The sequence below is a fragment of the Polyodon spathula genome, chromosome 9 (assembly GCF_017654505.1).
Source record: "Polyodon spathula isolate WHYD16114869_AA chromosome 9, ASM1765450v1, whole genome shotgun sequence".
Taxonomy (NCBI): Eukaryota; Metazoa; Chordata; class Actinopteri; order Acipenseriformes; family Polyodontidae; genus Polyodon; species Polyodon spathula.
The window spans coordinates 11,156,377-11,181,714 of NC_054542.1; the positions used below are offsets into that span (position 1 = coordinate 11,156,377).

Sequence of the window (25,338 nt, forward strand, 5' to 3'; positions counted from 1 at the left end):
GCAAAGGGTGGTCACACCAAATATTGATTTGATGTAGATTTTTCTTCTGTTCACTCACTTTGCATTTTGTTAATTGATAAATATAAACTATTAACATGTCTATTTTTGAAAGCATTCTTACTTTACAGCATTTTTTCACACCTGCCTAAAACTTTTGCACAGTACTGTGTGTGTGTGTGTATGTATATATATATATATATATATATATATATATATATAAACTTATTATATTTATTTAAATAAAATATTATTTATAGGATTGTAGTCAAATTGAGATTAAAACCTCTTTTACGAGTGAGACCCAGCCAAGCAGGTAGCAGCAAGTCAATTGGACAACAAGAACAAATATACAATAAAATACAATTAAGACACAGGGAAATCACATTTAAAACAATAATCAAAATACACAAAAGTAGTCAACTATTTAAAACAATTACAACTCTCTGTCATGAAATCATGCAGTTTACTCTAAAACTGCAATAAAGATATCTGGCTCTGCAGCTTTAGTTTGGACTGGAACTCATTCCAGGACCATGGGGCATAATAAGCAAAGGATCCTTTACCAGCCTCAGTACGCACATTTGGGATTTTAAAATGCTATGGGAAGCTATAAGCTATTCATTTAAATAGGTATATTCATATAATTTACATATAGCCTTATATACCAGAATATACCAGTGCTTCAACCTGCGTAAAGCCAAAGAAGTCCAGCCTACCAAATCGTATAATATACAATGATGAATATTAAATCTTGTATTTGTAATGTACCTCAATGCAGCATGATATAGCGAGTCCAGTTAGTAAAGTTGATAGTGATGCAAACCTATATGCTGCATCACCACAGTCAATATGTGGCAAAAAAAATACAAGCAACAAGCCTTTTTTTGTTTCCATAATACCATAACGTGTTCATATCATAGTGACGTTTATAGCATATTCCCATTCCCAACAGACGAGTGTGGAAACACACATTCACTTCTGTCCAGCACACTGCCTTCCTTCTGTTCCTTTAATACGGTCCTATTAGCATATGGTAATGTATCGGTAAACAGAAACATGTGATTCAAATGTATTCTAGGTGGACATTCAATATGCACATAGCGCAATCAAATTTGAATTGGGTGAAAGCCCTAATTCATCTGAATATACCAATATCTGCGTGATAATTGTGATGCGCTAGTTCCAATAACTGCGCACCGCTAGTTCCCTCCCATCCGCACACACCGGATGGGAGGATCAGTTATGTTTTTTATCACTGTATTGATATGATGGACAGTGGTAGTGTGTTTACATATATAGTTATATGTGTTCTTCATTGCTCCACAGGCATATCGGCATCCAACGTGTACCATCAAAGTATGGAAATGTAGATTGAAAGATGGATGAAGAGGGGAGGGGGGTCTTGCCTGTTATCTTTGCTGTGTGTTGCCACACATCTGTAAATTAATTGTATAGATAGGCCATACACCCATCTTGTGGCCCATTACTTTATTTGGCTATTCCATAGATTGCTGTGCATTACGGGTGAGGGGTGGGCAGCTGCAGTTAACGTTTTCCTAAAATCAGACCTTTTCTCTTACAGTTCTGTAATTTCTGTCCATTTTTATGCAGCTGTTCAGTCTGCTGAATGTCAGAGTTGCTAATTGTACACAGACAGTTCATTTATTGGCTACAATTAACATTTTAGGAGCGTATGTAGAATTAATTATTATTCTTATTAAAAAAATGGCATAACGAAAAAAATCCATTCCGGCGACACTCAAAACCTTACAAACTAGGCTTAATCATGATGTTCAAATGGGTGAGTAGAATGCATAACATAACGCATTTCTGTGTATTGTGTATATAAGAATGCTTGATTGATGTTTACTTTGCAGGTGAATGACCTTGTTACATTTACAAATCAGAGCGTGAGCTACCATGGTAGACTCTGTCACAGCATGACTTATATATAAAAAAAAAAAAAAAATCATTCAGAAAAAAGACAGTATCCAAAGCCTTTTTTTATTATTTTACTTCAAAAACATACAGCTATATTGGATCAGCTGACCTTTAAAGAAACCTATATAGTATATCCTTGTGATACAATACTGTCCGTATTCAATAAAACAGTGGCGTTATCAGTCCATTAACTCGGCACCTAGCTACGGAGCCAGTTGTATATTTAAATGGTACACAATATATTCTGTGGTCTCGTCTGCTGTCATATCGGTACATACTGTGGCAACACCAATGATAGCAGCTTGTCGCATTACTAATGGTAACTGTCCATCATTCTGCATTCTCGCTTGGCTGTTGTGCGCAGTTGCTATATTGGTAGTGAATGCGCAGACAGTTTTGCGAGGTACAAACAGATTTGCGAATTGCTCAAAAAACTGTTATATTCCGATGTCTCACAACTGCTTTGTGCTGTTTTGGAATATCTCTCATTTTGTGCCAAAGCACTATGTTTTTGCGAGGCACAAATTTAGCGAGGGGATTGCGCGAAGATCGAAGATCGGGCCCCAGATGTTTTAAGTTTCTGTAGGTCAGGTTCCGAGATGAACTCATGTTTTCAGATTTGTCTTTTCCATCCCTACACATTCTTTTAACCACCCCTACAAAAACATTGTTTGCAGTGGTAAACTCAACATTGTGTGTAATGTTGTTTACATTTGTACTATAGGGGGGATTATTAAGATGCCTATTAATGCCTGCTCTGACTGAGATGTAACTTGGCACATTGCATTGGTTTCCTTTGGCATTTCTTAAAGCAACATAAATGTGTCTAATTCACTCATTTAACGGTGTCGCGCTATCCGTTTAAAATTCTGTATTATGGTGCTGTTCAGCTAACCAGTTTTTAAAAACAGATACTGACCATTCAGTTTGTTGCCTTGTTCTTAGTTCATTTTTTTGCAGTTCCAAGTTTTGAAGCTCACGTTCCTGTACATTGATATGTCTTTATTAGTTTTAGAGCTGGGGATTTGTTATCGCTGATGTTCAGCAGCTGGATTGTTTGTAGCCGGTGAGGATGGCAAATTTACCCACTTCAGTATTGATATGTTTCCGAATAAATCAAAGGATTGACCTTCATGGTATTAATGTTTAAGTAGTTTTTTTTGTTATCAGATTAGTTGTAGATTAGAATGTTAAGATAAAAAGCCAGTATTCACGCGCAGATTGATTTAAAATGTAATTCACAGTTAAGCACGTCAACGTTCTAGCGGGATTCTATGCAAAATAAAAGCCTGCTAGATCTGTCTGTAGATCTGGAAGCTGACTGGCTGTTCGCACTCAGTCGTTTTCTAATTTGTATTATATCTTTGCTTGGAAAAATACTGCTCTCTGATTTGTTAGCTGCGTTCTATCAGCCATACGTTAATCCCACACAAACGTTCAACAGACACATCACCTTTGATTAAAATTACTCCACCACTTATGTCCTAATTCTATAACCAGGGCTCAAATTTGGCCAAAATTCTTAGGGGCAAAATTTAGGGGCCAAGTAAATACTCTTAATTAAAATATTTCAGTGACTTCAGTTTTCCCCCATTGACTAAATCTACACTCTAACAATTACTCAAATCACTTCAAAACGGCACCCAAAACGCTTTGGGTTCAGTTTAGTATTTTATGATTGCAAGCATTTATAACTTACTGTTGGATAATATTATTATTTTTACAATGGACATTAAAAGACTACACTGTTACACCAAATTATGAAGGGTTAAATGCAATAAAACACTTTCTTGAAGAAGAGATAGTGAAAGAACCTCCAACAGATATCCTTCTGAGACTGGCTGAACTTGTGCTCACATTGAATTGTTTTTCCTTTGATGGTGATTTTTTTTGACACTCAAGTAAGGGGTGTTAGCATGGTAACTAAAATGGAACCATCATATGCCTGCCTTTTTGTGGGATTGGTTGAAAACACATTTTTACAGCAATACAATGGAAACACACCTAAACTATACCTTAGGTACACTGATGACATCTTTGGAATTTCCACCAACTCCAGTGAGGATTTAAAACAGTTAATTCAGTCAGTAAGAAATTTCCACCCAGCCCTGGATTTCACATGGAACATGTCAGAAATGGGTAACAGTACATCTTTCTTAGACATTTCCATCACTGTACTGAATTCCACCATTAACACCACTGTCTACTACAAACCAACTGATTTGCATTCACATCGAATCGAATCAGCTAATCGAATACGCAAAAATGTTGCACCTTGAGTATTCAATTAGGAAACTAATCAAAATTCCCATCCCTATAATAAACACTATAAAAACAATATTCATAATAATAAATAATAACAATCCTCAGAGCGTTGTTGCTTGTGTAGCCTCTCCCAAGTCAGTGCCAATCTTGCTTAGCAATACCAATGAGTCCTAGAAAGATTGTGGATGGCATTTTTGACCTGAACACATCAGATCCCAAATCAGAGAGTTAGACAATTTGATCGCATATCTGGGTATCCATCAGGGCATCTTACTGCAAGACTGGATATGATGTAAACAAAATGTTGAATTCACAACAAATAAAGCTGCTGTTTTATCTGCAAGTCTGGGAAACTGACGCCAAACAAAAGAACAACATTACTTTTTTTTTCCCCCACTGTCTAATGAAGCCTCCACTCTATTTTTTTCATAATTACTTTCTTTATGATTTATTGATTTCAGCGCTTTCCTTTTGGCTCAGTAGAAAACCCGATCTGTAAAAGGATTTGCCATGTCGTCAGAAGGAGTACCAACACAGCACTTCGGTACATAGCCTTTTGGCACACTGGCTCATTTTCCTGGATTCATGAAACGGAAGCCATGTGCACTATATATATATATATATATATATATATATATATATATATATATATATATATATATATATATATATATATATATATATTATATATCTATATATAATGATTAAATCCATTGGCGGATAACCGGCACCACGTTGGACCTGTGGTACTTTTGAGTCATTTTTGCATTGAGGGTCCAGGTTTTGCATCCGTAAGTTAGCACTGGCAGCAAACAGATTTCCTCTTGAGGCATAAGGGTAGTTTTATTTTCAGAACCATGCTTAACCTTTCAAAGGCACTCCAGCCCATTTTTTGCTCTTCTGTTGGTTTTGTACATTTTGTTCTCTGGTGCCAAAACTAACTGTCCTAAGCATATATAGTTATTGACTTCAAGCTTGATCCCATTGACTTCAATTGACTATGGAGCGCTATATTTATTGAACATGATTTGAGCCTTCTTCAGGTTCACTTTCAAACCCGCTTTGATGCTAGCCTTATGTAGTTTGTGTATTCTTTCTAATTCATCTGGGCACGTTGTACATATGAGGATATCATCAAAACATAGATGATTCAAGTTAGCTCCATTGATCTTCAGTCCCTTATTTTCCAAATCCAGTGTTTTGAAAATGTCTTCTAGGGTGGCCGTGAAGAGCTTTGGGGAAATTGTATCTCCTTGACAATCTCCTTTTTCAATCTTGATTTTGTCACTGTTTTTCTGGAGTCTTATTGTGGATGTTGCATTCTTGTATATGGTGCTGATTAAGTCTCTGTATCTTTAATCTAATATATCCTGAAGTCTGTTGGTGAGTATCTTGGAAAAAAATGTAGTCGATTATAGCAAATAAGCTAATAGGTCTTGAGATATTCTTTATCTCCATTTTCATGTAAAAGTATCACTGATGCACTGTTACAGTCATTTGGCACTCTATTTTGCTTAATATAATCTGTAAAAATATCAAATAGTATTTTTGTCATGTCTTCACCTCCTTTCATGATGTCAATCGTTATGCCATCTTCTTGGGAAAAACTGGGATTTTTATTACCATATTTGTTATTTGTGGTTAGAGAAGTGCCCCAGGCATCCACAGGGCTTTCATTTTCCAGATTAACTGGATATTACAGAAGGTTTATACCCGGGTTCACCTCAACTGCTGCACCTCTCATGGATTTAACCCGAGCCATGGTAAAATGGTCTGGCCATGGTAAAATGGAGCACAGAAGCGACATCAGCGTTCCAGCCACTGAAATACGCCCTCTACGCACAGCCTGTGTTACTCAACCCTGATTTTTCAAAGGAATTTGTTGTGAATTTTGTGTCTCAAGAGGAGCACCCTATCCTATTTCTAAGCAGAAAACTTATCCCACAGGAGAAAAATTACGCAACCGTAAAAAAAGAGAGCAGGGGAGAAAGGTGTGCCTTTGAAAAGGGGCAGGACTGACAGTGACATGAATCAATCACATGACAGACCGAGACTACTGACCAGTGGTGTAAGGACATTAGGGCAATAGTTCAAAAGCTCCTTCTATCTGCAGTGATCGACTGTTTAACACTCTAGATCTCACATAGTTTAAAAAAGTACATTGGGAAGACACTGCTGTTTTGTGTTATATTTTTTAAACCAATGCATATGTCTACTTTGTAAGTACAGGGGCTAAAATAATTTCTGATGGAACTAACTTTTTTTTTTTCATTCTAATACATTGGAAAAATGTTTGTTCGGATATTTGTCCAAGCACTACTTTTAATTATGTGCATCCAAAACAACGGTTTGGTACTCTGTTTTAAACCAGCAGTTTGAGAGTCCCAAATTGTTGTGACAATGCATATGCTAAATATACAGGAATAAAATAAATGCGTTAATCAGATTATTCTACCTTTTATTGCAAATCTGGTACCATTCTGTAGAGCAAAAATTGGAAAGGTGTACTTGAGCTGAAACCTCCAGACCAGAATGGGTACAGTTTCAAAAAAATGTTAAAACCCCCTGCTCTATATAAAATACAGCATTTTGATTAACCCCTAACCTGCCTGGATGAGCCATAGCTGGATTTTATTGAAGCATTTTATAGCAACCTATTTTTATCCTATGAAAAGAGAAAGAAGGAACCAGACTTACTAATAGAGATGTTTTTGAAATCAGTAACAAATCTATTAGTTTATTAGAGAAATTAAAAAGTTATTAAAAAAGAAAGTCAAAGTTCATCGTGTACTTACAGGCACTGAGCTGCTGTGACTTTAGCAGAAGTTCTAAAAACTGATATTAGCTCAAAACTTTTTTGTCATTCTCTAGGGTCATTTGTAAGATTTGGTAACTTCTGTATGACATCCCACTGTAGTAATTGCATATTTGACACACCTGGCAAATCACAGCATACAAGTCTTGGAAGGGGGTATAGAAGATTCTGATACTCCCATGACATTATGGCTAATGCCCAGAAGCAATCTGCTAACTAAATTAATGCTGAGAAATTTTGCAAAATCAATCAAAAAGAAATTTGGAGGCCAAGGAAATCGTATTTAAAAATTGTATTACCACAACACTAGAGGTACATAAACTGGGCAATTAACTTCTATTAAATAAAGTACCATAAAAATCGTTTTATAGGTCACACTGGGGTAAAAAGTGCCACAATGTATCTTTTTCCTACATGCTCAACACCAATAAATACAGGTTTAGTTTTGAAATAACCCTTGTTCATAACATTTTCTAACATTAATAATTTTACAGTGTTGTTTTTTGTTTTTAGTTAAACTGCTAGAAATTATTAATTTTTCAAAATTTAAAAAGTAATAATTAACAGGAGCGTAAAATCAAGTTATACATCGCACATCACATCAGAATTAACATATCGGTATTTTATTTGAGCTTTTCAAGTACCCAAACAAGTTCAAGAACACATCTTTGCTTTACTGAACATTTCTTTCCAAAACCACACCTCTACAATAGTTCCTGCTGCATTGGCTTTTACAGATTTGTTGTATTAATTCCAATTGGAGCTCAAAGATTTGGCCATGATTTATGAACCAAAAGACACATAACTGCTAAAAGTTCTAGAAAATGTCTAACTTCAGTACTTTTTTTAAACCCCAATGAAATTCACTCCTGTAATGGTCTACATTTTCCCCAGCCATGCTCCGCAAACACGCTCACAGATTAGCCTTGCTTTAAAATGGCAGCATTATCCACCAGAAAAAACACGAAATATCTTATGTGCATAGTATTACTATATGAGGAAGACATTTACATTTACAGAACCAACAAAACTGACTATTCTTTTTAATAATAATACTAATAATAATACTACTACTGCTACTACTACTACTACTACTAATAATAATAATAATAATAATAATAACTGAAAATCCTGCTAAAGTACAATTTAATATACATACCCATACATTTTAACTAATATAAATGTATAATGCAGGTGTGGGTGAACCTTCATTAAACTGGTCCAAAAAAGTACTCATTTTATCAATGAAAAAACAACACTGTTCCTAGGATATGCACAAATAAATATTTGCATATATCAATATTGTTCAATAAATCATTAGTATTCATTGACTCCCCATGAAACCCTCACTCAGGGTTTAGCTTTGTAAACTGTCATAAAAGGATAAAGTGCTCTTGTAAAATCCCAGTTAAACTTGACTAAGAGAATCACAGAATACAGCAGAGTACCAAGAATGAAGCTAAACGCTATGACTTACTGGTTTGTCAAAGGGAAGGTGAGAAAGAGGAGTTCCCATAACATTGAAAATATGAAGCTGCAAGCTGAAATCTTTTATAAGATGTTAGCAGTTGTAGCGATTTCCAATATGTGGTTTAGATTTCCATGTGCAGTATAGACTACTAATAACATGGACCCCTGAACTATTCGTTCAATTATACATACATTTTGTAGACAATTTAGAGACGGAATATTTCAAACAAGATAATAATCATAATGGACTTTGCCTTTCACATCAAACAGCTCATAGATGATGTTGAGTAGCAAAATCCAGAGATAAGGGTAGTGCCCTGATACTAACGCAAATTCTAACGACACAACAGTATTCCCACTTCAGAGTTGAAGCAATTGAAGCTCAAAGCCACTACAGACATTACTGAGACACCTGAAGACAATATAAATTGGCTGTTAGAAAAATAAAAACTACAGCTTTTAAATTAATTACATTTGTAATGGGCTGTGTAAATGCAACAAAAAAAATAAATAATTTCATTAATTGATTTATAAAAAAAAAAAAAAAAAAATGGCATTTTGTTTAAGACACCAATATTAGATCCAATATTGCACATAAGTAGTATTTAAAAAAAAAAAAAAATAATAATAATAATAATACAGTTACAGTAATACAGTTACAGTATCTCCCTGTATAGGAATTCTCCACGAACCAAGCACAAGGCAAGATAAAACTGATCTTGATAAACTATGACAAATAGACAGGTGGAAGAATGTGATTATATGGTGCTGTTCTCAAGACAGACAGAACATAAAATAAAAGATTCTCAATGAAAAGTTTAAATAAAATAACAAGGTATTGTACCTTCAGTATTGATCCATGCGGGACAGCAGGAGATTGATCTACTTTGGGAGGAACAAACAGATCCCACTTTCCATGTTCTCGTTTGTTGTAAGGGTGAGAGGAAGTACTCCAGTCATCTGTATAAAAAAAAAAAAAAAAAAAAATATATATATATATATATATATATATATATATATATATATATATATATATATATATATATATATATATATATATATATAATATATATATATAATAAAATAGTATTGACCTTATTATTTTACTCATAAATGGAAAAAAGATGAACAAAACTGAAATAGTATCTAATTAAATTACATCATAAAATGTACATGTAAAATGAACATTTTAAAATATAATTACACATTATATATTTAATATAAAAAAACATAGGACTATACATCAACAAAATCAAACCATATAAATGCTGTATTTGAATTCGTGTCCTAACACAGACTTCAAGGAAAAGTAATATGCGCACGTGATGTTTTTAACACAAAATGCAGTCTATGCAAGGTCAAATTACCCAATACAGTAATAAAGTTAGGAGAAATTTATTTTTTACTTTCTGCAGACCACAAGCAGTACTGCAGCTTTCAGTACAGAAACCAGGATCCTGTTTTGTAAAAATTGTTCAGTTATTTCATTAATACAACTGTATATAACTGGTAAGACTGTGTTAGATTTCAAAGGCAAATATTTTTATTAAAACTAAGCTTGCGAAATGTCAATTAACATAATCAATACAATAAAACAAGAAACTAAAGTCTTATACAAACATGAAGGCATTTACTGAAGTTTATTTACAGCATGTTAACCTACTAGAAAAAAGAAACATAAATCTAGAGAGTGCAAAGTTCAGTTTATTTATTGTCGGATCATAAGTTGTTTTCATAATTGGGTTTCTCTTGATTAAATCAAATACAAAATCCTAAAAAAAATAAAATAAATTAAAACAAAAACCAAAAAACATGTAAATATTTTTAGAACAACCAATAATAGCTGGCATCATGTATAGACTTTTTAGTCTGCATTTGACTTAATGATTAAATCACCAGAAAACTAGCCTTAAGGACATGCAAATAACTCAAACCAGCAGCATTACCAAATAAGGTGTATCTACAATATTTGGGCTTTTCTTGTCAATAAATACTTTTTAAACCATACTATGTCCTGTTTTATTTATTTATTTATTTTATGTACCTTCGGCCCAGCTATCTAATTCTTTAACAACAAGACTATGTTGATATGTATGTTTTCAGAGAATCACAAAGGGGTCATTGGATTTGACCATTTAGCCAGAGCAAACCTGTATTGTTCAGTATTGGGAGAATCTTTACGCAGAAAGCAGACAGCTTCACGCAACAAGGGTTCAGCATTTTACTGTGGAAGAATTTTATACAAATCCGACAGCGGTTTGCAAGATCCAAGGAGATGCTGTATCAAGGAATGTATGTTTACTCATGTTTCCATCACAATGAACATGTCCAGTCAGCATATATGCTTAAAGTAATGAAAGCACAGTTGTAATTAGCTCATTGCCCACCTTATCCTTTCAAGCTTCCCTCTAGATGTCCCGTCTTTAGAGATTCAAATTATATCCTTCTTGGTGTCACAACGTTATGATATTGTAGATTCTTCATTATTACCCTCTCTGGTGCCTTCTGCTAATCATAAATATGTCCCCTGGGCTCTGCTTATCTCCCTTTGGTGCTGAAGCAAATATTAAAAGATAACTCACGAGGTAGCTATCAGACAATGTCTTTTAAATTGCAGTTAATTAGTCCTTTAGGGGCAATCCTAATGTCTGGAGGTGGAGTTGACAATTAATTATTACTCTTTTTCAAAAGGGATAATCTTTGAATGATTATATTGAAGTATAATAAAAAAAAAAAAATGTAAGTCTACTTTTTTTATATCTGTCTATCTATCTATCTATCTATATAGATAGATAGATAGATAGATAGATAGATAGATATATAAAAAAAAAAAAAAAAAAAAGAGAGACCTGGTATTTGATCTATATATAGACACACACAGTCATGTTAACGCTGTATAACAGATTTGCTATTTATGCAAAGCCACTGTTTGTATGCTTGGGGCTTTCCAATTCTTTGCATACATCATCTACGTTTCTTGGATCTTTGTTTCAGGTACAGGTAGTAATAAATATGCCTGCACACATGCGATACAGTTATAGCATATATACGCGTTTACATTTTGAAGTGCGGTTTTAACAGAAATCTAAATAACGATTGTGGGATATAATTATTCAGAATAAATAACCTGTTGTGTTTGTGTTTTCTGTTAGGCTATGTTTGAGGCACACACTCAGGGGCTGATCCGTTCTTTCATGAAGGAGAGGGGTCAAGACTGTCATGAAGGGGGGGGGAGAGATACCTGATACGAAACATACCATTAAAGTAAGCAATATTTTGACATTTTTAAATCGGATCCCCCCCCCCCCCCCCCCCCCCCCCCCCCCCCCCATGCTGTGTGTTTGTAGTCTTTTTGTAGTACATCTATGTACTAGAATATTTAAATAAAACAACACTTCCAATGCTTGTCTGCACTTTTATCTTTACTTTCTAGTAGTTCAGTAGTTTTTCATAAGCAATACAATTTCGAAATATTTCACGCTTGAAAATGCAGATTTATAAAATGATTAGTTTACTTTTAGTGTAGCACTGCCTCTAATACCACTGTTTAGTAAATCCGCCCGTCAGTGAAAGTATATTATTCATTTTTAAGTTCAGTGAACATGCTATCTGGCAGAATGTGTAATCAAAATACATACATTAAGTACAATCTGTGATGGGTTTAAATCTTTAATACATTGTCAAATTAGAATTTCAAATGATAGTTTACAATTGTATTATTAATACGAAACAAATCTGCATCTTCCATTTATTGATATGGAATATTGTAAATCTGAACCATCTCCAAAAAAAACACAAATTGGTGCATCCACAGTTCCTGTCACCTTGAGCTATGCAAGTTATGTGGTTTGCAGTGCTATTCTTTAGAAATAAACTTTAAGCGCTACGTATACTGTTGTATACTATAGTTAGTGCCATCTGTAATGTGTGTGTGTGTGTGTGTGTGTGCGTGTGTGTGTGTATATATATATATATATATTATATATATAAATATAAAATTATTTTGCGTTGCGGATAACCAGGGTCTGCCTTGCACTTGCTCGTGGGACAAAATATTTTAAAATCTAACCCCACTCTGTGTACCATAAGGAGGGTATGTAGAGGTTATATGATACTGTCATATAAATACTGTCATCAACTAGCATCTGTTAAACTTGGAATGATGAAGAGGTTTACTTTATATTGTAATGAATGTGTACAACAGAGCTGTTTTCTAATTATAACAAAGAAACATGTTTATTGTGAAATGCGTTTAGATACAGTGATGATTCAATTTAATTATTTCCACCTTTAGAAAAAGTGCAACCTGAGGATAGGCCTGGTAAAAATCACTGCATTACATTTTCTCTTCATTTTACTCTTAAAAATAGAATAGTTTCTGGCCAAGGACTGCCAAGGACAACACTGAATTAGATATTCTACCAGTCTTGGCAGTCCCCACTTTGGGTGAGACAGAGAACAAATGCTCCACACAGTCATTCAGCATCATTAATGAATTAATCATACTTAGAGTACCACTGAATTAAAATCCTTGGCATGTTTTTAAAAAGCAGAAAATTATCTATTTCAGGGATACCAAGACATGTAGTGACAAAGTAGTCAGTTATCCGGCAACAAACCCCCCATCCCCAGCTTTACTGCTTCATTAAAATAATTTAGCATATTTTTAAAGATATATTCAGGAGGCCAGTGTAAGGGACAGAAAAGTCTAGGCTTAAAGCAATCAGCTATCTAATGTCCAAACACCAAGATAAGAGTAAAGAATGATCCCTGTGCTTTGCAAAGAGCTTCATTATTTATTTCAAAAGGGCTGCTTTTTTTTTGCCTATAAAACAACTAAACTATAAAGCACTATGACTTTATAAGTCAAATGGCAATAATTTGAAACACTGAATAAATGGTGTCACAAAAACAACACTAAATGAAGTGGTCTCTAAACCCCTCATACTGTAGGCTTATTGTATTTTTTTTCCCTAGTTGATCAAGATCTTACAGATCTCTTGGTACAGCTTTAGTTATAGTAGAGAGATGCGCATGGTTACATCACAAACGGGATTGTCACTGCTCAAGTCTCGGGAACACAAGGTATGGCTTACAGACAGGTTTTCATGCAAAAATTAAAAATGTTGTTCAATTTGTACTGTTTATAGTGTGAGAAAGCGATTTACCCAGTCTAAGTTGTTCCATGTTTTGGCCAAACAATACAGTTAAAAGCTCTGAAAAAGTTTTTAATTGTTTTAACTTTTTTAGAACTGAATATAGAGCAAGCAATTGTGTTTTAGCATTTATAAACAAATTAAACCTTTATATAACCTACTGCATGTATACGCATAATACTCCCATGTACAGAAATCCGTCGCACATCAGACTACGGTGGGACCAGAGTAAGGGCATATATATAAAAAATTAAATAAATCCTGTGTTAAATACCATTATACACAGCTGTAATAATTACTATATTCACACAATTACTGTTTGGAGATTCAGCTTTTATTAGGGAGCTCCCCCTAAATCCCTCATTTAGAAAGATACAGGGTATTGATGCTTATGACAGAGTAGTCATCTGCCATGTGGGTGCGTGCAATCACTGCTGAGTGACAGGCAGGAGATTGAGACAGAGGCTGAAGCTGATACGCCCTGCAGGCGAACGGGATTCATTACATATTGTAAACGATCCTCGCACTCACGGAGTTCGTTGCCCCTTTAAGATAGACCCAGGACACAAAAATTGATCTTTTACGGCGCTGACGCGCACTTTTTAATAAACACAGAAATGAAAACAAAACAAATGCCTAGCTCCCTCTTGGAGCTCTGACTAAACATAGACTGGTTCCTCACTAAACCACAGGACGGCTAAGCCGTTTACCTGACAAACACCAAAACGGGCTTCTCTCAGCACTCTCTTCAATACGACTAGACACACACGCAGTCGGGCTCTTCACTCAGCAGCCCCGATCAGTCTGGCTGCCTCTTTTAAATACCCTGCACCTGTCTCTAATTTATAATTACGATCAGGTGCCGAGGATTAACTAAATCATTAAAACAATTACAATTAAACCCCATAACACCCAAATGTGCATTCTCACAAGGTTTTTAGCAGGGAAGGATTTTACCCCCCTCCCTGGTACCTTACAATATCAACACACTGAACAGCTCACGAGACACTACCAGCAATGTTTATGCATGGAACACATGACGGATTACTGTATTTATTTTCAAAGGAGTGAAATAGTTAATCTTTTACCGGTCATTTGGAAAGAGACAGTTTGTAAAAGCCTACATTTATATCAAACAAACACACATGTCAATAACATATCTAAGGCTTTACATTGCCATCTTCTGTCTACTGAATTCAAATCTCTGTCAACTTGGTCTCAATCAGTGGCAGATGGAAGCATGGCATAACAAATTGGCCACAGTTAAACAAAGATAAATCATTAGAGATTGAAAAGCTGTGGAAATACCCAGTTCCTGTATAAGTATGCAAGGAGCAGTTATTTATGTGGTCTGTCTTAGTAAGAATTCCCCTCCCCCCTCCCCTTGTGACTTGGCAACACTGTTACTTAGTATTACAAGGATTTAGTGTGATTTTGAAACAGGGCTATGTGCCTGTCTATATTCTGATCAGAGCTGAAGGTGAGGAGGGTTTCCCCTACCTTACTGTACAGAGCTCTGGCGGAACTGATTACACTTTAATATGACTCGTACAATTTAATCAATTTGCTGTTCATCTCCCCAGCAGAAGAGATGTTGACCTTGGTTATGCCTTTTGGATAAAAAATCTAATGTTTTACCGGTCTGCTTTTCTAGAAGTTGCAAGTTACAGTATTTTGGTGTATCAGGTGACATTCATACTGTGTGCAAACCAAGAGTAAAATTATAATAGTCTACAGATAGCTTAATTCAAACCATTATACATACTCAGTCTTTTCCAGATTGGCATCACAGCAGTTCCAGGTTAGCCCTGTCTGTACAATATGGGGTCTCTATACAAGTAAAAGGTTGTTTGACACATGAGGCACGTTTTAAGCCTTTTATTCCATGGTATTATGGGCAGGAAGTTAAATATATATTTCAAGGTTGCATAATTCCTTAAAAAAACAAAAAAAACAAAACATACATTGATATTTCATGTAAATTGTTATTATCTTGGAATTGTTGTGCTTGAGTTCTCACTAACCCACAACCTTTAATTTTTTTTTTGAAAAGGTCTTTGTGACAGACAGCAAATTAATCCAAGTCAACAATCTCCCTCTGGACCTGTGAGGGCGTTGTGCAAATGGAATAGTGTGGATGGTTGGATCTCATTCCAGGGTCAGTTGGAAGTCGGTTATCCAGGAAGGGGGCAGAGCCACAATACCAGAAGTCATCGCCTTAATGCGGCAGGTGATGTGTCAATCACGGATTGGAGGATAGGGGCTGCGACTGAGGCTATTTCAGGGGATGTGGCCTAGTAATCAGTTCCTTTGTTATGGTTGTGGAAAGACCTGTAAAGGATGTGCAAAACAGAAAGTAACCAGGAGTGTTTGTATTTGCTTTGTTAATCATTGTTTATTTGTATTTAGTAGACCGCTAATAACCAGGAGCTGTCTGTTCCAGCCAGCATTAAACCCGGATTCCAAATACTGCACTAGTCACTACCAGCACCGGAGCACCACGAGAAAGGACGTGGAGCCGTGCCTGTATTCTTGTATTATTATTTCAGAACTGAAACCCTGTTTTGCTTAGCTGTGCAACTACACTGTGTATTACTATTTAACGGTGCCAAACCGTGAAAACAATTTAAATAACTGTTTGGACCGTGAACACTGTTTGTTGTCGTTGTTTGAGCACCGCATCACCTCTACACCTGCACAGTACAAGCCACTTTGCCACAGTCCTTCAACAATAGGTGCTGGAAAATGTGAGTGATAAGGAGTTGAAACAGGAGTTGAAGAACTCTCCCTACTTGACCAAGTACAGATGAAAGCAAAATAAGTTTTTACATGCTGTATTTATCCACAGTATGAAATCCAAGCAATCCAGCATAAATTATATATAATGAACCAATTATAAATATCAGACCATATTTAAAATAATAACCCCCAAGGAAGGTGGCGCTTATGATACATTTGTCATATTTATATTAAAGGCACTGTCAAGCTGCTGTCAAGGGACTTCTTGACTACCTAACAAACCTAATTAAATACTTCCCAGAATAGAATAACAATTTGAGAAAAAAAAAAAAAAAATTAAAAAAAATATATATATATATATATATATATATATATATATATATATATATATATATATATATATATATATATATATATATATATATATATAAAATGAAAGGAAGACAACTGATGTAAGGGATTTCCCTCTATTTTTCTAAATCATTTTGGACATTTTACATCAGCTCTTACAACACTTCAAATTATGTGTTTATTAACAGCAATTTAAATATATATCACCCCACCATGACACCAAGACTCAGAGGATCACATACATATGAACAACCAGCATGCTGGTTTCATTGCTTCACATGGCAATACAATAATTTAAGCATCATGTTGATTCAAGTTTGGAACACAATTGTTTAAATAAGAATCAAGTTGTGAAAGAGTTACACTTCATTACAATACAGCACACCCTCGCTATAACTAACCTGTTGGGGTCCAAGCCTTTTGTTCGTTATATCGAAGGGCTTGTTATAGCAAAAGGACAACAAAAGGAACCATAAACTGATGGAGTAAGTTAATGAGATGATGTGAATAAAAGTAGAATTACACGTTCCATATTCAGGTCATATATGCAGTATTCTGCTTTTTCTTTATCCACTCTGTTAACCCTTAGCAGTCCATTTATTCAGCGCCTGTCAGGCACGTCAGGTCCAATTTATTTTCGCACGCACCGTTTTAAAAGTGTTTTTTTTTTTTTTTTTTTTTTTTTTACAGTAAAACAGGTCTAAAAGGCACTGCATATCAACAGGAGATTCAGTACTGCATCTCCAGCCAAGCCCCACCCCTCGTTTGCTATATTTATCACATACTTCTTCATAGTCATGCATACTGATAAATCACCTCCTGATCACTCGTTTTATTACCAAACTCCTCAATAATGCGATCCAAATCGTTATTTTATTACTATAACATCTCAAGAAGCTCTGCAAATGTCTGTGATATTCTTTGAGCGCTGGATGCAGAAGCAGCTATCTTTGTTTCTGTCCATGTTTTCTCCTTGGTGCAGGGGCTTCTATGTGTATTGCTCAGGTCTGCCTTTTTTTTTTTTTAAATTGGCTCTTATCGGTCTCACTCGGGATGTTGACAGTGTGTGTATATTGTAACAAAAATCCTTAACGGTATAAGAATGAGCTTTCAGCAGATTCAGTGCCAAACTCAATCTTGTTGCACTAATAAATGATCAAAGACAAACCTGCCAATTGTTAACTAACAATTAACAGGCTGCAGAGGGCCACGACCTACGCCACTAAAACTAATTCATTTTTTAAAGGAATCTCAGGGTGTAACTATTCTGCCTCTGCTTATTCACTGTTCTCTGCTTCACAACAACAAACACTCCCCCTGTCACTGGTCTTTAGCCTCGTCCCACAACACAGCCAATCACCAGCAACTCCTGTGGTCCGTGCCTATCACCCATAGGCTGTCGACCTATGTGAAACACAGCCCCTTCTAGTCCAAGCGCTTATTCACTTACATACATCTCTGCTTCACAAGGAAACACATGTACATGGATTAGGGAGTGGTTAACAACAAGAGGAAAAAACAAAATGGAGTGTGGTAACCAGCGGTGTACCCCCTGTCTACATTAATGGTTCTGGTATAGTAAGCAAACCAGACGACACAAAAGTAGGAGGAGTGGCAAACCGTTGCAGCAGCAAAGGTCGTTCAAAATGATCTAGACACAGAACTGGGCAGACACATGCAAATGACATTTAATAGAGAAAAGTGTAAGGTACACCAGCATTATAAATATCATCCTGTTGACTCAGAAATGTCTTCATGCCTATGTGGGGAAGCTATAAAAAAGGCACCAAGATGCTCGGATACATTGTGAAAAGTATTGAATTTAAATCAAGGGAAGTAATGCTGTACAATGCACTAGTAAGACCTCATCTTGAATATTGTGTTCAGTTCTGGTCACCTCGCTATAAAAAAGGATATTGCTGCTCTAGAAAGAGTGCAAAGAAGAGCGACCAGAATTATTCCGGGCTTAAAAGGCATGTCATATGCAGACAGGCTAAAAGAATTGAATCTGTTCAGTCTTGAACAAAGAAGACTACTTACATTCAAGCATTCAAAATTCTAAAAGGTATTGACAGTGTCGGCCCAAGGGACTTTTTTTTTTTAGAAAAAGGGGCATTTAGGAGACACTTTTTTACACAGAGAATTGTGAGGGTCTGGAATCAACTCCCCAGTAATGTTGTTGAAGCTGACACCCTGGGATCCTTCAAGAAGCTGCTTGATGAGATTTTGGGATCAATAAGCTACTAACAACCAAACGAGCAAGATGGGCCGAGGCCTCCTCTCGCTTTCTTATAATGTAGGTACTGATAAGCATAGGCATGTCTCTTAGTTTCTTCTCCTTTTAAATCTGCTGACAAATAAAATACAATACATATGTTATACAAGAGTATTAAATGTTTTGCCAAACAAAGGGTCATTGTGTTCGAAATAGAACACATTTTATATTATGTTAAAATGGAGAAATGGGACGATGTGTGCATGAACAAGGAGTAGGACATGTGTGTAAACAGCTTGGCAAATTTTTGTACTTTTTTTTTTTTTTCTTTCTAGCAACCCAGTTTTTACAAAACTACTACGGCTTTCCAACTAACTTATCTTCAGCATACAGACCCGGCTTACTTGAATTACGTCCAAGAGTAGAGGGAAATGTAATCCGACAGAATCAACCACCAAGTTTGACAGGACCCTGTCAGCTACTGACAAAATGGCGCCTGTGGATGATGAGACGGCTCCGGCTTCGATCAGAGAGCTCCTTACCAGCATTCGAGCCGAGGTGGAGCTTCGCACTTCAGTGTCTGCACTACAAACCACAGTTTCAACTCGGGGGCAAAAGCTTAAGGATATGGAGCACTCGTTAACGGATGTTGACAATCGGCTTACATCTGTTGAGTCACTATGCTCTTCCCTGTCTGCTGAAAATACAAAAATGAAGCTGAGGATCTGAAAAATCGCTAGCAGGCAGAACGTCATGGTGATTGGAGTCCCGAAGGGGGCTGAGGGGTCTAGGCCAACTACCTTTGTAGTGTCTTTCTTCAAAGAGGTACTTGGTGAGGGGAGCTTTGATAAGCCACCGGTGATTGATTGAGCAAACCACTCCTTGCTTCCGAAGCCGCGAATGCAGCTTCCGTGATGGGAACAGAAAGAAAGCGTTATAGCAATCAGCCTTTTGGTGTGTTCCCCTTTAAGAGAGACAGGCTGTGTATGTGTGTCGGTCAGCTGCGTGTAGCAGTGACGTTTCAATACCCCAGTCAAGAAAGCTTTTTTCGTGCAATGTGTTTATATGATGGAGTGCACACTTGTAGATATTGTCAGAGTGTTGTTGTAGCTTTTAAATGCATTTGAATTAAACAAAGCAAGCTTCATGAATGCAATGCTTACCGGCTGTTTATTTAAAATAGCTGAAGCAATACTCAAACCAATATCAATAAAGAGCGAAAAGTACCGTGACAGAGATATTAAGAAAGCAGAACTAGGGAAGCATCAGCTGCAGGTTACTGTATATAGTTTTGTTTTTAAATCTTTGCATGGAGATGGTTTATAGCAAACCGCATAGCAACACTGTACTTGTAGACTAATTAATCTTGTTTACGTTTGCTTACTTTTTAAGCAAAAAAAAATCCCCATTTTTAAGCAGTTTGCATGTTGTTTTTGTTCACTAACCTTTATGAATGTGTAAATGCTTTTTCTAAAGACGTTCGCAAACCCAACTTTTTCACATATCCGCCTAGCCCACAGGGGTCGGATATGTAACGTTGTACTGTATTTGTGTATCACAATAACCGTTCCTATAATGACCTCTTAATCTAATGTCACGTCATTACTGGAACACACCAAACAAGACTGCGCATTGGTCCACATTACTTTTAATGCTTGCTGGCCATATTAACTCTGTGAAGATGAACACACAACCTACATTTTTATATATCTATTCCAATGTATTCCAGTGTTATTCCCCAAATCCTCTTTCAAATCACTTGATCAAAGTATCTCCTCCTATTTGGAACAAGAGGCCTCCTCGTATTCGCAGAATTTCCTGCAGAGACCAAAGCCTTTGGGAGGATTGGCACTGTCTAACTTTCAGTTTTACTACTGGTCAGCTAAAATTCATAGTACTGCAGCAGAACGAATAGAGATGTAGACCGACAAGACGCTGCTTCCATACATCTCCATGCAGGGCCAGCCTGACGATGATGGGAGTGTAACAAGTCCCATCATCGTCAGGCTGGCCCTGCATGGAGATGTATGGAAGCAGCGTCTTGTCGGTCTACATCTCTATTCGTTCTGCTCTGTTCCTCCTTACCTCTTTCTCTCTCAATTCAGTACTAACCCTTTAGTTTGACAGTCACTTAGGATTTGGACACAGTTCAGGAACACTTTGGCTTGCAATCTATTGCTTTGTTTTCCCCAATTGATGCCAATCACCTAATCCCCTCCTCCTCTGGGGGAGCTGGCTTGTCCTATCTGGCACGAAAAAGGTATTACATCTCTTAAAGACCTATACATTGTGTGGTAGCCGACGGTCAAAGCTGGTCAACAGCAGGAAAGCACACACAGGCTGGAGGTATCAGTTTAAATGCTTTTTTGCACACTTTTATTAATTTGTAAAACAAAACACAAAACAAAAGCCTAACTCGAAATTTGAGCATTAGCTAAACGTTTATGTGCACTAGCACAGGACTGCTAAGCGGTTTTTCCGTTTCAAATCAGATGTACCAGTTTGTACAACACACAGTTGTTTACATCCACACACAGTACTCACAGTGGTGGCACATTTTTGCATCATTTGACCAGCTTTCCCAAAAATGTAATCTTCCCAGAAATAATTTTTTCAGTTACCTACAGGTCCAGAATTTTGTCAACAACAAAGTTGCACAATTGCCTCTGTTAGCGCCCCCCCCCCCCCCCCCCCCCCCCCCCCCCAAATCTCGTATTGATTCTATATGTGAGAGTAACCTAATAACTACAAAGGCATGATTTAAAAAATATACACAACTATTTTCCCTACATTGCCCTTCACTTTCCACAATCAAATTGTTGTGGGAAGCAAATCTAGGTTTCAGTTTCTCAGCTGAGGATTGGGAGCGAATCTTGTCTTGAGTTCATTCATCCTCTGTCTGTGCCAGGCACGGACTGATACAATTTTAAGATTTGACATTGCATCCATTTATGCAAGACTAAATTGGCTAAGATATTCCCAGATTTAGATCCAACTTGTGCCCGCCTCTCTTATACATATGTTTTGCTTGTGTACCAGTTTGGCTCCTTTCTGGACCTGGATTTTTGAAGCTTTTTCTCAAATTACTGAAACGAACATTGACCGCTCTCCAATTATAGCACCCAATGACATCCAAGTTGCAGTCATATTATATGGCCTTTGCAACCTTGCTTGCCAGACGCCAAATTCTATTTAACTGAAAGCAAGCTGCCCCACCCTCACATCCACTGGGTGAGGCATGTCATGCCATTCCTTTATCTTGAAAATTAAATTCACACTTCGGGGACACACAGAAACACTCTACATGGCATGGCAGCCCTTTTTAACATTATTTGAACAACTCCAGTTCCCCCTCGGTTCTTGAGCCAGCTGAAGACCGGTTAAAAGCTTTCTTCCACACACTGTTCTGGTCTTAGTTAAACTTGTATTCTCTCTTTCTTCTCCTTTCCCACTTTCTCTATTTGTCTCCATTTTCCATCAATTGCTCTTTGCATTTAAGCTTCTTTTATTGTGTACATTTTTTTCACCACCGCTGACTGCTTTTTGTAAATTTATTTCTGTTGATAATATAAAATCAATAGTTACAAAAAATGTATATTGCACCAAATTCCTTTATAAAAGCTATTTAACAATGTATTCTTTGTGCTCTTCATCTCTAGTTCAGCTACTGCAATTCCTTAGTAAACATTAGGACTAATTTGTGGGTCTGTACTTTTCTCTAAAATCTACCCATCGTGTCTGTGCCTCTGCCCACTCACTCTCACTGAGCATACACTTCTAGACTCATTGGCGCTAGTGGTACAGGAGCAAGAATAGAAATGCAATTCATGGTTGTCTTTCTGTAGGCTACACAATGCTGTACATTTTCCACATGATGAAACCGTTTACCTCTACTTATTTACAGCTGATCTGAATATGCGACAATAATGCTGCTTATTTGTTGCCGAAGCCTAATAAAGTAGGACCGTAAAAAAAAAAAAAAAGTAATAAGAATAATGTTTTACTATAATCATAACTGCAGCTACATAACAGCTACCATCTAATGGAAGTTGCAGTTTTAACAGGAAAGTCCAATGTGATATGCTTGGGACAAAGGCTCAGTTAAAAGAAAATAATAAAACGTAATAAGGTATGAGTAAAACATACAAGACACACAATTACGATTTGAATCGAATTTAGAAGAACAATTAATGGTCACTGTTCTGCACCGAGAAATGCTGGTCTCGCAATGAAACTGGTTATTGATTAGCAGTTGCCCCTGTGGGGTTTAAAGCACCATGATGACTACAGTGCTCCCTCACTATAACGCAGGTCTCGGTGGGACACAATATGAGCTTTATAACCAAAGAGCGTTATAAACGGGGGAGGGGCTGGGGGGGCGCGTCGCAGGACACAGCACACATCTGACTAAAATACTAAATAAAATAACTCCCTCTCTATTGCACATACAGTGAAGCAACAATGTAACTTTCCATGAATTAACCATGCATAAAGCACCACGTAATCAACGGTAACATTCCCACTCGTGGATCATTTTAAATTAGCAGTTTTTAATAGCCTGGCTAAACGACGGGCGGGAGTTTCAGTTCAATGTGACAGACAAGCAAACCAAGTGCGAGAAGAAGAGCGGGTCAGGAGAGGGGAAGAGGGAATGGGCTCGTCCCAGGTCCAGCTGCCAGAGCGGGGCTGAAGCGTCTTGTCTCCCAGAGAAAGCTGCAGCTCCTCTCGCAGCAAAAAAGAAAATACATTAGGAAAGATAACCACGTAATAGACCTAATATTTATTTAGTTTAAAACAAATGCTGATGAATATGTCAGCGTTATCAAGTGGCAGAGCAGCTTTTCTTCAGTTCAGATACTGTATCAAAAGGTATAGACAGAAACGGAAGTTAGACTGAGAAGTTTTTTACAGTTTGAACAACACCAGTACTGTATTTACTGTAGAAATATTGCATGCAATCACTACTATAGGGAATTGGGGGACATGCTGTAACAACGTTATATAAGAGGCGCGTTATAATCGAGAGCCTTATAGCGAGGGAGCACTGTATATGTCTTAACATATAAATTTTAATTATCCATGACAGATAGATTTGTTTTCAATTGCAAAATGAGGAAAAAAAAAAGCCAAAACAAAACCAAAAAAAAAACAAACTCAGTTGACATTCCAAATAGAACGTGCAATAAATCATATATAATATTTAACTTTCTTTAGGAAGACATTATAAGGGTTAGTAGTAAGGCTTGAAAAAACATTGCCAAGGCAACCAATATTTTACCTGAATCACAAATCTTAAAAGATGATGTGTAAAACATCCAAGGAAATTTGTTACTTACTAAAATCTCCAGCAAGAAACACAGCTTCTGCTCCTGGGGCCCACTCTTTGAAATATAGGCTACCATCAGGCTGTCTGTGCACACCAAAGGACTCATAGCCGCGTGTGTATTTATCAAAGCCTCCTTCAGCCCCCTCAATGGACATCAGCTTATTATTAAAGCGAGTGTACCTTTAAAAAAAAAATATATATATTTTTCATTACACATAGCGCTACTCCTGCATTAAGAACTTGCTTACAAATATTAACGAAACCCAGAGCAAGACGCTTGAAATGGGATATGTGCAGAAAAATACATTGGGGGTGATACAAAAGGTGTACATCTATTTTGTTTAGATTTTTCTTATAGTATAGAGTTTTTGTATAATCATTTCTAGAAAAAGCCTGGTACCTCTGGTACAATGACAATTAAAAAGTCATCTGCATTATACACAAAATAACATGTTTTATGTTTTGACAGTTTGATATTTATTTTGTAATATTCAAAACAGTTTTTGTTTTAGTTATTCTCCTATTTTCAGATGTGTATTCCCCCTTTTGATTATAGTGGATTGAATATAGTGGAGCACAAGATTACTCTTCTTCCTCCATCAGACACATTTAGTCCTCTATGTGATTATTTTTAATACAGACTGCCCAATCATTACGCACACACACACACCTCACATGCATAGCACTGTATTGCATAATAATAATAATAATATTGTTGTTGTTATCCGATGTGTTTAACGCATCTGAAAATAAAATAAAAATCCTTTACAAATTGAAACGCAAGGTCTTCAAATGAGGACACTAGTGTCCTGCAGTCTGCATTCTTCTGGTCCTTGTATAGATTTTAAAATTGTTAAAAAACAGTTTTGCACTGTCCTGCAGAATTCAGATTCAGATATTTATTATTACAATTATCACTGTTAGATTATGATGTAGTGGGAAATGGGGGGGGAGTAGGGTAGCCCAGTATAGATTTACAACCACTGTTTATTGTACTGTACTAAACATTTTGACTATAATTTTTATAACATTAACCTAAAGTGCTGGTGTTTAACTCCAT

At 36.4% G+C, this 25,338-nt stretch overlaps 1 protein-coding gene across 2 annotated transcripts in view; it reads right to left on the minus strand.

The window, feature by feature from the left end:
* The window catches only part of LOC121320401 (1,4-alpha-glucan-branching enzyme-like), a 257,808-nt gene that overhangs the window by 189,137 nt on the left and 43,333 nt on the right, over nucleotides 1-25,338 (minus strand). Inside the window, exons 2-3 of one of the 2 annotated variants that reach the window (XM_041258689.1) lie at nucleotides 24,289-24,458; nucleotides 9,336-9,451 (exon numbers count right to left, since the gene is read on the minus strand). In XM_041258689.1, the coding sequence (XP_041114623.1) occupies nucleotides 9,336-9,451; nucleotides 24,289-24,458 (286 nt within the window). The remainder of the gene's footprint in view (nucleotides 1-9,335; nucleotides 9,452-24,288; nucleotides 24,459-25,338) is intronic. The other variant, XM_041258690.1, reaches the window with a different exon arrangement.